Consider the following 14356-nt stretch of genomic DNA (forward strand, 5'->3'; position numbering starts at 1 on the left):
GCGCACCAAAACCTACCAATGGCAACTACAGTGTCAGAGGTGCAAGAAGGGGATGGGGAATAGTTTGTTAATGATTACCACTATTCAAAATTTATAGAAGTGATTATTATAAGTACAGGAGCAATAGAGAGCTAATACTGCAGTTAATGGAGGGCCCTTTCGGGGCCCCTCTGGCCCAAGGGCCCCGATGCAGTCGCTACCTCTGCACCCCCTATTGCTACGCCCCTGCTAACCACCAAGAACAACCTACTTAAAATTGAATTTAGCAATGGTACCTGGCACACGTGTCCTGAAGAAAATCTGTGCTGTTCTTTGATCAGTAATATAAAGTCTATTAAAAAATGAATGCATAATAGCCAGTTCAGGGGACCCAGGTAAGGAAAAGAAGGGTTTAGCCTGAGTGGCAGCTGTGACATCATATTTTATTAGAGAAGCTGTTTGTGTATATATTATGTATGGAAGTCTAATAATACACTCAGTATGCACAGTGTTTGTTTTCTAGTGTCAAGAGTTAAAGGGATACTGTAGGGGGGTCGGGGGAAAATGAGCTGAACTTACCCGGGGCTTCTATTGGTCCCCCGCAGACATCCTGTGCCCGCGCAGCCGCTCACCGATGCTCCGGCCCCGCCTCCGGTTCACTTCTGGAATTTCTGACTTTAAAGTCAGAAAACCACTGCGCCTGCGTTGCCGTGTCCTCGATCCCGCTGATGTCACCAGGAGTGTACTGCGCAGACACAGACCACACTGGGCCTGCGCTGTGCGCTCTTGATGACATCAGCGGGATCGAGGACACGGCAACGCAGGCGCAGTGGTTTTCTGACTTTAAAGTCAGAAATTCCAGAAGTGAACCGGAGGCGGGGCCGGAGCATCGATGAGCGGCTGCGCGGGCACAGGATGTCTGCGGGGGACCATTAGAAGCCCCGGGTAAGTTCAGCTCATTTTCCCCCGACCCCCTACAGTATCCCTTTAATGTACATGATTACAGCAGGGATGGCCCAGCCGCCAGCCTGTTCACCCACTCTCTGCGTGATGCCACTTTGTGCGAAGTCAGTCCCTGTCTGGCTCCTGCAGCACACAAGGCCTCGGGGTGCTGAGCTGTTCGGGAACATTTCCTTGGGCCTGCTGAAATATTTAAGCCTTGCTTGTCAAGTTTTTTTTTTCTCGCTATGCTGCATTTTATAAGCCCCCACCGAACCTACATTCCTTTTTGTTACAGGGGCGAACTAGAATCCATCTTGTCATGGGGCCCAGGCAGGTTGGCACTCAGCTAACCCCCTCAGTGCCCCCCTTTGCTTCCCTCGCCTATAAGTGGCATTTAAGGGCTCCAGAAGAGTCTGCTCCAACTGCTTTCCATATTAGTTCAGCCCTGTGATTCCAAAATACCACAATCCCTTCACAGCTAGCAGGAGGCTGTAGAGAAGACTAGGAAGAGGAAAGAAGGGAGGGAGAGAGGGAAAAGAGTAAGAGAAAGAGACGTACATAGAAAGGGACAGAGAAAGAGAAGTAAGAGAGAAACAGAGGGAAGTGAAAGTGGAGAGTAAACAGAGAGGAATACACCGCAAGAGAGCAAAGATAAAAGAAAGTCTCCAGGAGGAAGAGGAGTAGCAGGAGAGACAGCAGAAAGAGTTTGACCAAGCCAGACATCACACTCGCAGCATCCAAATGGGAGCTGACAACAAACTGTCCCCGGCCAGCCAGGACCAGCCAGCCAAGGGCCGGGGAGATGGCCAGGACAAGAAATCGGACCAAAAGAAGAAGAAGAAAGATAAGAAAGAAGAAAAGGTCGGCCAGCAGGAAGAGGTCCACACCTGCTGTGGCTGCCGTTTCCCTCTCCTGGTGGCCTTGCTCCAGCTGACTCTTGGCGTGTCCATCGCCGTAGTGGCCTTCATCATGGCGGCAACCTGCTCCTCCCTGCTAGTCAGAGACACCCCGCACTGGGCCGGGATTATTGTAAGCAGTCTGCATTTGCTGCATGATCCAGTGTGCAGTGTCTCCCATGCATGCCACATTCCCTTAACCTCCTCTGCACCAATGCATTAACACGAACATGCCGGGGGTGCTGGGCAGCCTCAGAGTCGGGCTTGGGAGGGGGTGAGGGATGATGGACACAGGCTACCAAGGGTATGTGGGCAAGGAGATCAGGTGACCTACCCGGTTACCCTGTGCGGCGTTGACTAAGCCTCTCCTGCAGATTGAAGTGGGAAGAAAAAAAACCGTCCCAGACACTCGGCAATTAGCGAGCGGATGGTGTGTGCCGTTACTATGACAACCAGATTTAAAGAGCCTGCAAAGCCCCTTCTATGCATTGCGATCGGAAATTTTCATCAGCACTGCAGCGACAAAGGGGTTAAATCCAACTGTCCATTGTAAACGTGAGAGGCAAGCCCCGCCATTCTGGGAATACCCACCACCCCCTCCCTCTCCATTTATCCATCAGCACAAGTGTCTGTTAACCCTGTATCTCCTGACTCTCCGAAACGGGGAAGTGGAACATCTTTGAGTCCTCTTTCTGAGTGAAAATAGGGGGGGGGGGGGTAGGGGTAAAGGGTACCCCACTAACCTGTCCTGTCCTCACCACACCCCAATTTACCCAGATTTCACAAACCAAATATCTAGTCTTGTATATCAGCTTCCATTATATGGGTGGGATGTAAAGTTCAGCACAACGTACATTTAAATAAGTGTAAATGTATACAGTTCTGTGCATCAGACCAAAAAGAGGGGTCCTAGATATTGTTTCAAAAAAGGCACTGCTCTGCCAAATGAAAGGATAGTTGGGAGTTTCTGGTAAACCCTTTCCTGCAAAAAAGGTAAACTAGTTAGTCCCTAAACATTTCCCAAGTCAAGATTCCTTTAATAGGAACTACCATGTTCACAGTCCATTCATGCTTCTGTGCTTAGTGTACACATTTATAGTGTGTGTGTGCGTGCGTGTGTGCGTGCGTGCGTGCGTGTGTTTTGCAGGGTTTGTGTGTTTTATACATTACAGTTTTTGTGTTTGCATATGTTAACAGCTATTTCTATGCTCAGAATGAATGGAAATCAGATCCGAATTCCTTTGCTTCTCCTGTTTTTGCAAAAACAAATAATTTTCACTATACTTCCCAATTTGTAAAGTCAAGACACTGAAGTCAGTGGGGATTGTGGCGGCCGAACGGTGAACTTATGAGCAATCGATTCATTGTGCTTCTTGGTTCTTAGCTGAATGTGATCATTTTATCAGATGGGAGAACGTAAAAATGTTAATCAGACTGAATTGAGTCAATCCTTTTTAAAGCGCCTGACTGGTAGAGTGTAGATTATTTTTTTTATATTAAGGATTGTTCAAGGCAATCACATTAAATTTGTATGTATGTGGCCACCTTTAACTACTTCAAACTTAAATAAAACACTACAAAAATATGTTGTCAGCCCCTTACACTAACATTGGACCTGTGTATATGTCATTAAAAGAGGATAGAAGAAAAGGGAGTGTTTTTAACTTCAGATGGGATCTTGGGATTTGTTATCATGCAAATTGCCATTTTTATGTATACAGTGATGGATAGGGAGAGCTTTGTAAATTTGTGATACTCTATTGGCTCTGTAAGTACAACACTGGCTGCAAAGGAGTCTGGGAAGGCACGTGGAGAGCAAATCAAATTTCCTTACTTTCCTATTGGCTGATGGCTATATTGGTACAAGGGTTTTAGTAAACTTTATTACAGTCTCATGAGGGTCTGAGCCCACTGATGCAGTTGTATCCGCTTCTGTCCGCTTTTCAGCATCTCTAACATTGGTAACTGGAAAGCGGACACAACTGCATCAGTGGGCTCAGGCCCTGAGGCCTCGTTCACATCATACGCGCTTCCGTGCGGATATGGAAGCGCGTATGATGTGCTGAAACGCAGGTACTGGGAGATTACTCACCCTCCTCTTGGCATTCCACTGACGAGATCTCCATTCAGTCGGGGACACTTCTAGCTGCTTAATACTGAATTTCCCTTTAGCTACCTAATACTCAGGGACACCTCTAGCTACTTAATATTGAGGGTTCTTCTGGCTACCTAATACTAAGAGGCACCTGTAGCTATGGGCAAAGGAAGTAAGGGAGACGTGACAGCTGGGCCAATCAGCACACTTGTGGTGCAGTTTGGTGGCGGTTTGTAGGTTCATGAAGGGCGAAGTCTAAGATGACAGGACAGTTGTGCCTATAGGCTCCTGTGAGATAAATCCGGCCCTGGTCTGCTCCAAATCATAATTAAGCAGAGGCTCACCCAAATCATCATTATGCAAAGATCCTCTCAAAATCATAATTAGGCAGAGATACCCAAAAAATCATTATTTGTCAGACCGCCTCTCTAAATCCCTGTGTAAATTGGTAAAAATATTATAAACACTGGACTGTAAGGAAGTTCCAGGGGATTTGGCTTTAGCACATACCTGCTGCTAACTTTTAGGGCACATGCCACAAATGTTTAATACTAGTGATGCCACTGGTGGAAGAGTCTGCTCATGATTAGTCCAGGCTTGTGATGCGGATCTAGGGCATTCTGACATTTTTTTTTTGACATTTTGCAGCTCCTTCCCCAGAGAGAATGTTACGCAAATAAAAAACAAAAAATAGCACCAATGTCAGGGGGTAATGGAAAATCTTTCCTGCACCCAGTTACACATGCAGGAAGGTGAAAATGTAAAAGCATTATGTACACTAAACAGTATACAGTCACCTTTGTTGCAAGAGTTACAGTTTTATAAAAACATAGCTGGCTGCCAGCCACTTTCATAATGTGATTACCATAAATATGTATCAGTGCTGCAGAGGTCTTTTTGCAATATATTGGCATTCAAAATTATCTTTCCATTTCACTCTGCAGCCAGCTAGGAATTTACACAACTGACACTAAGCTGAAAATTCTCTTAGCTTGCAAACTTACCCACGTTACTCTGTGTAGTGTATTTGGAGGACTGTTGCTATGAGATAATGCAAAACTACCACCTTGGTGCAGGACTTATTAGCTGCCCAAATTTGTAACACCTGGACTATTTTATTGACTGACAGCAGACACTGACAGATCTATGTGGCAGTTTCTGTAAACTACAGTACAAAATTGCTGTGTTTTATGTGCACATAAAACAAAGTAAGCAAGCTGGATTGAACAGGAGGGCGATTGGGGCTTGAATTGGCCCAGTTTTGTCAGTGCATTATGCTTTAAAACAAACCTGTACACAGGGGCATTACACACTTATCCGGGCCCCCTAGATTATTCCAGCCCTCCTGTGGATGGCCCCACCCCCTGGAAGTGGCCCCAAACTGACCCCACAGAGTATTAGCCCCTGTCTTTTTACTCCATGTCAGGCTGCCTACAATTTGCATGTAAGAGAATTATTTGCATCTCACTGACAATCTCTACTGGGAATGTCAGTACTTTGTACAGGACAGGAAGAATTCATAGCAGTTTTATATCTAGTGAGCTCTGTGTCACCTCAGTCTGTCAGCAGAATTAGCTAGCTGCACACACACGATTACTGTCACCCGCAGGTATTGGGATTCAATCTCTTGGGCAACAGTTTGGGGCTGAATGCGGTGCAGACACGTAACTAGCCTAGAGACTAGTGAGGCATCTGTTGCTATGGAAAGGGGAGGAGGGACAATGGGGGACAATGTAGGGGCTTTTTGCAGGTGGGGTGAAGAGAAGAATGAGTGGGACGGACCTTTAGGTGATGTTGGAGGGGCTGCTGTACATCTAGTGGTGACATCTTTTCTCCTGCCAAGTGATCTGTACGGAAAATTTGTTTATTGCAACTTCTATGCGCAGAGGGAAAAATTGCTTTCTTGGCAGTTGGAGAGATTCACAGACAGGAAACTGTCAGGACCATGGTCATGACATCACACTGTCACTGTTGGAGGAGTTTCACCACAATGTCAGCCATACAGATATCCCTGATGAGCTATTTGAGAAAAGGTAAAGATTTCTCATGGGAAAGGGGGCATCAGCTACTGCTTGGGATGAAGATCAATTCTGGGTTAAAGTACCTCTTTAAAGTGTACCTCGAGGCAAACTTAAAAAAAGATAGATACTTACTTAAGTAGAGGGAAGCCTCTGGATAGTCCCCTTGAGCTCGCCATTCCGGTGCTGAAATCCTCAGAACCTATTTGACAAGGGCTCATGCAAAGACGAAGGCAGGTATCAAGCTCTTTTCTTTTTATAAGTCTAGTGACCGGCACACTACTTCATTCTCTAATGAGGATGAGTTATAACAGGTTGACTCACCACCGGTCACAAGAGGTGCACTTTAACCCTCCTGGCGGTATGAAACATTCCGCCAGGAGGCAGCACAGCAGTTTGTTTGTTTTTTAAATCATGTAGCGAGCCCAGGGCTCGCTACATGATAGCCGCTGCTCAGCGGCATCCCCCCGCCCGCTTCGATCGCCTTCGGCGATCTCCGATCAGGAAATCCCGTTCAAAGAACGGGATTTCCTGGAGGGCTTCCCACGTCGCCATGGCGACGGGGCAGGATGACGTCACCGACGTCAGTGACGTCATTGGGGGTCCCGATCCACCCCTCGGCGCTGCCTGGCACTGATTGGCCAGGCAGCGCACGGGGTCTGGGGGGGGCGCGCGCCGCAACGGATAGCGGCTATCGGGAGCGGGGCGGCGGCGATCGGTGTGCTGGCGCAGCTATCAAAGTGCTAGCTGCGTCCAGCAAAAAAAAAATTATGTAAATCGGCCCAGCAGGGCCTGAGCGGCACCCTCCGGTGGCTTACCGCCAAGGAGGTTAAAGGCCACCTTGACCAAGTGCCATCTGTTTGTACCTAGCTTAAAGAGAAACTGTAACATCAAAAAGATCCCCTGGGAGGTACTTACCTCGGGTGGGGGAAGCCTCAGGATCCTAATGAGGCTTCCCACGCTGTCCTCTGTCCCACGGGGGTCTCGCTGCAGCCCTCCGTACAGACCTGACTGTTGATTCAATATTTACCTTTGCAGGCTCCAGCGGGGACGCTGTGGCTGCTCTCGGCTCCGAAGTAGACGGAAATACCCAATCTCAGTTGGGTCCGCTCTACTGCGCAGGCGCCGGAGACTTGCACCTGCGCAGTAGAGCAGACCCGACGGTGATCGGGTATTTCCGCCTACTTTCCGCCTACTTCGGAGCCGCCAGCCGCCAGAGCGCCTGCGCAGGAGCCGGGAAGGTAAATATTGATGTCATCGCTGTACGGAGGGCTGCAGCGAGACCCCTGACGGACGGAGGACGGCGTGGGAAGCCTCATTAGGATCCTGAGGCTTCCCCCACCCGAGGTTAGTACCCCCCAGGGGACGTTTTGATGTTACAGATTCTCTTTAAAGGGTACCTGAATTAAGAAAAATAAATAAGAAGTGACCATACCTGGTGCTTCTTCAGTGTCCCCAAAAGCTCCATGGCCTCTCAGCCAGCCCTCTCTCTTTCCTGCTGCTCAGTCAGAGCAAATGAGCATGCACTGTCTACTTCACTCGCCCACTTTGACCGCTGTGCATGTTTGGAAACAGTAGCCACGCCTACCCTGCCATGGGCGAGCATGCACGACGAGGATTCGCAGTTGGACAGAACATACATCCTTCATGGAAGAACAGGGGGCAAAGCTGCAAAAGAAGCAGATTTTATGGGGTCACAAAGCCTCAGGTATGGCCACCTTCTATGTTTTATTTTTTTTGATTAGTTCAGGTGTTCAAGAGAGAGTCAGTTTGTACTCTTAGGGCTGGGGCCCACTAGAAATTGGGAATCGCAATTGAAAGCGATTTTGTAGCGATTTTTACAGCATTTTCAAGTACAATTTCTGGCAATTTTATTAATTTTAAAATTAATTCTACTAATTTGTACAGCGATTGAGATTTTTTTTTTTGTTATTATTTAAATTTGTTGTAATTGTTATTGCTTTGTGCAGCGATTGAAAAGGGATTTTTGCAGTGATCCTATACTTTGTTTTGGAGCGCAGTCACTCCAAAAATGCTGCATGCTGCTGGGGTATCACCTCTATTGACTTTTATTATTTTAGTATTTTGGAGTAGCTGGTGATTCCAAAACGCTGCTGAAACAGCTCTAGTGGGCCCCAGCCCTAAATCTTGATACACACGCTACACTGAAATAAGCTGAGGTGGCATCTGGCAAGAATCTAGCATGTGTACAGATGCCCCAATACCCCTCGGCACGTTAGCGAGCAATATACCCAGCAGATTTTCTTGGCTGTGCGGTGGCCAAGGGTGTCTCCCCAATCACCTTGCCCATTCTTTGATGCTCCTTGTGCACCACTCGGTCGGCCTTCCTTCCCCCGCATAGCAACAGAACGCATCGCTAGCTTAGAGGCTGTCTTCACGGCGTCAGGCCTGTAATGTCGCTTGAGGGATTGAGCCCCAGTTATTGCTATGTAACAATGTACAAGAAAGTTGCTGTGAAGAGCGATTGGCTATTAACTGTAGCACTACAGCAGCACTGATGAGATAATACAAATGTGTACATAGTCTTAACTGCTTGCCGTCCGCTCCACGCCGATTGGCGTGAACGGGCGGCAGCCCCAGGACCACTCCACCCCAATTGGCTTGATGTGCTAGGGGTGGAGATTACAGGGGATGCGTGTGCATCGCCGCTATCAGCCTCCCAGTGGCAATCGCTGCTAGGAGACTGTTAGACGGCAAAACTATTTACATAGTACAGCGCTGCGATCTACAGCACGGCTGTCCCCCTGAGAGGCAGGAGAGCGATCGGCTCTCATAGGCTGATGTCTATGAGAGCCGATCACAAGGATTGGCTGGCGGGAGGAGGGAGGGCGGAGTTTGTAAAAAAATGTATTAATAAAAAAAATACAATAAATATTTATAAAAAAACAAAAAACTTCTTGGGAGCAATCACAGCCAACCAACAGAAAGGAGGGGGGGGGGGATAGAAGGGGGGAATCACTTGTGTGCTGAGTTGTACGGCCCTGCAGCACGGCCTTAAAGCTGCAATGGCACTATTAGTAAAAAATGGCCTGATCACTAGGGGAGTTTAGGACCGCAGTCCTCAAGTGGTTACGTTTTTTTCTAATGTGAGGTATATTTTAAATATAAAATGACTTTTGTAACACAATTTCCTTTAACTAAAGTGGTGCAATGCTTTTAAATGCCAAAAACAATTTAGAGGAAACATGAGAAACAAAAATCATCAGAAATGTAGGTATAAAATGTGCATCATATGTGAGTAACTAAAGTGAAAATAGAGCTTGCAATGATGGGCTCTGTCTGCATGATGGGAGGATTGGGGAGGCTGCAGAGCGATATACTCACCTGTCCTTACTTCATCCATCCAGGCAAGAGACCGCCCTTCCTCCCAGGCTGCTCAAGAGTCACATTATTAATGTTTGGAAGTGTTCACCCAGCATATTTTTCATTGTTATGAAAGTAAAACTCTGATAATACCCAAAATGCTGTAATCTTTTTCTACTGTAAGTTTAGCACATTAATATAAGTATCATATCCTGGATAATATAACCCTGATAACTTGTAGAGAGGAAGACACATGACAAAAATGTTGCTATTAGGCCAGGGATGTGTAGCTACGCTCCTGTATCCTGACAACGTCATGAGTGATTCCTCCGCACCCTGCAGCACTCACCTCTCGCTTGTAACCTCCACCTCTTTTCCTTTCTCTATAGCAGGGGTGTCATACTCAAATACTAAGTGGGTCCAAACTGAACACTGGAACCAAGTCGCAGGCCAACATCAATATCTAATGGCCACCTCCGACCCTTATAAAATTCCCTGGTATCTAATGCCCCCCCCCTCCCTCCCCTATACAGTTCCCTGGTGTCTAATGCCTCCTCCTCTAATAGAGGTCCCTGGTGTTTATTGGTCCTCCCTCCCTCCCCTACACAATTCATTGGTGTTTAATGGCCCTCTTCACATTCCTATACAGTTCCCTGGTGTCTAGTGCTTTCCCCTCTGTCCCCCATATGGCTTCTCTGGTGATTTAGGGCTTCACCTCTAATGTAGCTTCCCTGGTGGTCTAGAGTGGGCCAAACATAATGCAAAGGGGAAAAACCACATGCAGGCCAGATTTGCTCCATGGGCCAGAGTTTGACATGTTTGCTGTATAGGTTGTTAAACAGTGTGTCTGCACAGTAGTGACAATTGAAAGTATGTACAGAACTTTACAGGGCAACCAGATACTTACCTAAGGAAAAGGAAGGCTCTGGGTCCTAAAGAGCCTTTCCCCTCTTCTCCCGGTGTCCATGGTGCAGCGCTGGCTCCCCCATTTAAATCCCCCGCCACAGGGGACTTCAGAGTGCACAAGAGAGGGTGCGTGCGCAGTATAGAGTGGCTGTCTTCGGGGGCACTCAGGCTCCCGAAGACTTTCCGAAGTCACCTTGGCAATGGCGGAAGGAGCAGTATTTGACCAATTTAGTCAAATACTGCTCCCAGGGACATCGCTGCACCAAGGGCACCGGGAGAGGAGAGGAAAGGCTCATTAGGACCCAGAGCCTTCCCTCTCCTTAGGTAAGTATCTGGTTTCTTTTTGAAACTAGCGGTTCCCATTGGCTTTAATCTGACTTCTGCCCTGTCTTATAAACGACACAAGCTTTGCTCAGCCAGGTGGTATTTTCAGAGTCTTCCCTAATACTCAGCCTCTGTATTGATTTCACCCTGAATGTGCGTGGGATCTGCCTGGCATAGTTGGCGGACCTGTGGCACCAGATCTCTGTGCTGTGTGGCGTGCACCGTGAACCCTTAATCCCTATTAATACCCTGTGTGTCATTAACTCCAAGGCTAAATATAAATAGCAAGAAAGATAGTCATCTCAGCTATAAATAATAACTGCGGTCAAATGTCTTGTATAAATAGGAGGGCCATGCGTGTTTTTCAGCTGTGGGTAAATGTTATTCCATCAGATCCTTATATATATACAGTATTATGCCCACATCATATCCTGCACACCAGCTGAAATCTCACATTGGGGGTACAATAGGGAGGGGCTGCACTACCTGCTAATATGGGAAAAGAGGTGAGAGGAGGGCTATGTGGAATGATGAAAAATTCTGTGTGTCTCAAATACATTACTGGGCACATCAACTTACTCCCATAACCTGATGTATTCCAAGTTGCAGCTCTCGGTTACAGATCTTGTATTTATCAAGGCTCTTTGCAGGAGAACTTCGTTAAAATATGAAGAAAATGATCCTAAATATCTTTATAACGTAGATATAAGCAGTAAGAGAGAGGAATCTGAGAAGGTTTTAGTTAGTGTTGAGCGAAGCAGGCAATTTGGGAGCCTGTCAGCGTTGGAAGTATGGGCATCGCCTATTGCAATAGCTGAAATGTGGGCGCCCATGGAACCCGATAAACAGCAGGCGCTGGGTCTAGCTCCCAATGTTTATAGGGCTCCACAGGCACCCAAATTAGCCCTCAATGTCACTATTTCAATGGGCGCTTATGGAGGTGCCCTGAAACATTACTTTTTTTTCTCCCAGTGATTGGCAGTTGGTGGTGGTGGTGGTGGGGGGGAGGGGCTTATAGCCCGTTGATTGTGCGGGGAGTAGTGGTTAAAGGGAACCTGAACTGAGTAAAATTATTTAAAATAAACAGATGATGTAGCTGCAAATGAATATAACATCACCATCAGTACCTCTCAGAAGCTCACCATTTTCTTCTTACAGCGATCCCTTCCAGTTCTGACAAAATTTTGTCAGAACTGAAATATACCAGTTGCTGTCAGTTAGATATCAACTGCTGTCAGTTACAACTGAATGTGCAAGGTAATGTCTATGCTTCCCTATGGCTTCAGTGGGTGATATTACAGTTTAACAGTGTGCTGACCAGGAAGCTGTTATGGGGTAATGGCCATTTTCAAAATGGAGGACAGAGAAATCCATCGATCACAGTGGACAAACAGGATGCAGGAGAGGAGAAAGAGATTGATGAGCAAACTACATGGGAGGTAAGCATGACCTGTGTATGTTAATTTTACATTTTTATTTTCAGTTCAGGTTCTCTTTAAGGTTAGGCATGGGGGAGTGGTTAAGGTTAAGTATCAGACAGGGTGTTTGTGTGGGAGGGTGGCTAGAGGTCAAGTGGGGTGTTTGTACAGGGGTACGGTTAGGGTTGGGCATCAGGAAGGTTATTTGTGCGGGGGGTTGGGGTGGTTAGGCGTTAGGAAGGGTGTTTGTGGGGGGGGGGGGGGGCAGTTAGGGTTAGGTGTCAGGGGGAGGGTTCTGTATGAGAGTAGGGTTATGTTTAGCTATAGTAAAATATTGGTATTTAATACAGATATTTTATGATCCTTCTTTAGACTTTAAAAGTAGAATATCTGTAAATTTACCAATATTCTATCATCAGCTCTCCTGGGCACCCAAATTCCCAGGCGCCCTTTTATTACGTAGGCAGTGTTGAGTTTAAATATTTGTAATTTTCACATTGAAAATGCTATGTTCGATTTTTAATATACTTTATCTTCATGAAAATACCTTGTCTTTTCACAATATGGTCACTGAAAATGAATGTGTGAAAGTAACACAAATATTTTAGTTTTCTTTCCCCAAAATATGTATCAAAATATATTTGAAATGTGCTTGCTAACTGTCAGCAAGATAGCATAATGGTTAAAGAGACACTGAAGCGGAAAAAAAATTATAATATAATAATGAGTTGTTTGTGTAGTACAGCTAAGAAATAAAACATTAGGAGCAGAGACAAGTCTAATATTGTTTCCAGTACAGGTGGAGTTAAGAAACTCCAGTTGTTATCTATGCAAAAGAGCCATTGAGCTCCAGGACTTTCAAAGTTGCAGAGAGCTCTGTCTTCTGAAGCGTGTTATCTGAAGTGTCAGGCAATGTATTGTTTTTTTTTTCCTGCAGAGGACAGTTTAAAAGTTCACAAGCCTGCTCTGTAAAATCATTTAGAATGCTGAGTAGTGTATAAACTGCAAATATTAGAGAATGATGCAATGCTATAAAAACACTATATAACTGAAAATAAAAATATGAGAATATTTTCTTTGCTACTAATGTCCTAGTAATTATCCGTACTACACAACCAATTCATTATATCAATTTTTTTTTTCGCTTCAGTGTCTCTTTAAAGAGACACTGAAGCGAAAAAAAAAATGATATAATAAATTGGTTGTGTACTATGAATAATTACTAGAAGTTTAGCAGCAAAGAAAATATTCTCATATTTTTATTTTCAGGTATATAGTGTTTTTTCTAACAGTGCATCATTCTATAATATGTCCAGATTACACAACACTCAGCATTCAAAATGATTCTTTCAGAGCAGTCTGTGAACTAATGATCTCTCCTCTGGCAGAGTAAAAGACATTTGTTTACTTACAGTTGAGATAATAAAAGTCAGATAACAGCCCTCTCCACCACATTGAAAGTCGCAGAGCTTAATTGCTTTTTTGCATAGAGATAACAACTGGAGTTTCTTAACTCTTCCTGTACTGGAAACAATTAGACTGATGTATCTGATCTTAATGTTTTATTTCTTAGCTGTACTACACATACAAATCATAATATCATCATTTTTTTTTCGCTTCAGTGTATCTTTTAGGCTGTTGCCTTTTATGCAAGATTTGAGCCTTTGACCAGGGTATGAATCTTGTCTTGAGCCAGTATGTAAAATAGTAAGGAGTGTTACAAGGCCCCCTAATGATCCTGGTCGTCTGTGGAGCGTGGGTTAAGAGGCTGCAGCCCTGAAGCACTTTGAGGCTGGCAGGAGAAAATATTCTGTGTCTTGTTTTGCTAATGCAAAAATAAACAGGAACTAATTACCGGTAACTTAATTTTAAAAATGCACAGCACACTATAAGCTAAATGTCAGAGCAGCTGTGTGGCTGTCTGCGCGCGTATTTTCACAATTGTGCTGCTTTTGTGAAAATATGCTAGCAGAAACATATTTTCTCGGGACTTGCAAAATTAGTAAATAAGACATTTTCACTCGTAAACAAAATTTTCATTAATTTTGTGAAAAAGAATATTTGCATTTTGGGTCATCACTCGCAGCCTCAGGTTATGTCCCAGCAAACATTTTTTTTAAAAAATGTTTAAAAAGATAGTAAGTTGGCACTATTGTGTAGGGATAACGAGGGGTATAGAAAATGGCTATGGATGCACTCCTTCCCTCTGAGTATCAGCCTAGGCATGCTCTGGCATGTTGCATACTATTGGAACACTTTAGAGAGCAGAGGTAGCCAGCACGGCTTCAAATGCTGATTTATTGAATACTGGACGTACTGCTTCCCGCATGGCAGCCAATCCTTCCACAAGCCTCTTGAAGGTGTACTTTAGCTCATCTGCCTTTTCACTTTTTTTCAAATATTTGCTAAGGTTTTCTGTGGCTTTAAGTCTAATATCTTGATCAGGTTTAGCGA

The 14356-nt window shown here is 45.3% G+C and overlaps 1 protein-coding gene across 1 annotated transcript in view; it reads left to right on the forward strand.

The window, feature by feature from the left end:
* The first annotated feature begins 1244 nt into the window (after window positions 1-1244).
* Window positions 1245-14356, forward strand: part of SSPN (sarcospan) — a 72630-nt gene continuing 59518 nt past the window's right edge. Inside the window, exon 1 of the mRNA XM_068277591.1 lies at window positions 1245-1950. Coding sequence (XP_068133692.1) covers window positions 1663-1950 — 288 coding nt within the window. The 5' untranslated portion in view covers window positions 1245-1662. The remainder of the gene's footprint in view (window positions 1951-14356) is intronic.

Source organism: Hyperolius riggenbachi, chromosome 3 (genome assembly GCF_040937935.1).
Source record: "Hyperolius riggenbachi isolate aHypRig1 chromosome 3, aHypRig1.pri, whole genome shotgun sequence".
NCBI classification, from domain to species: domain Eukaryota; kingdom Metazoa; phylum Chordata; class Amphibia; order Anura; family Hyperoliidae; genus Hyperolius; species Hyperolius riggenbachi.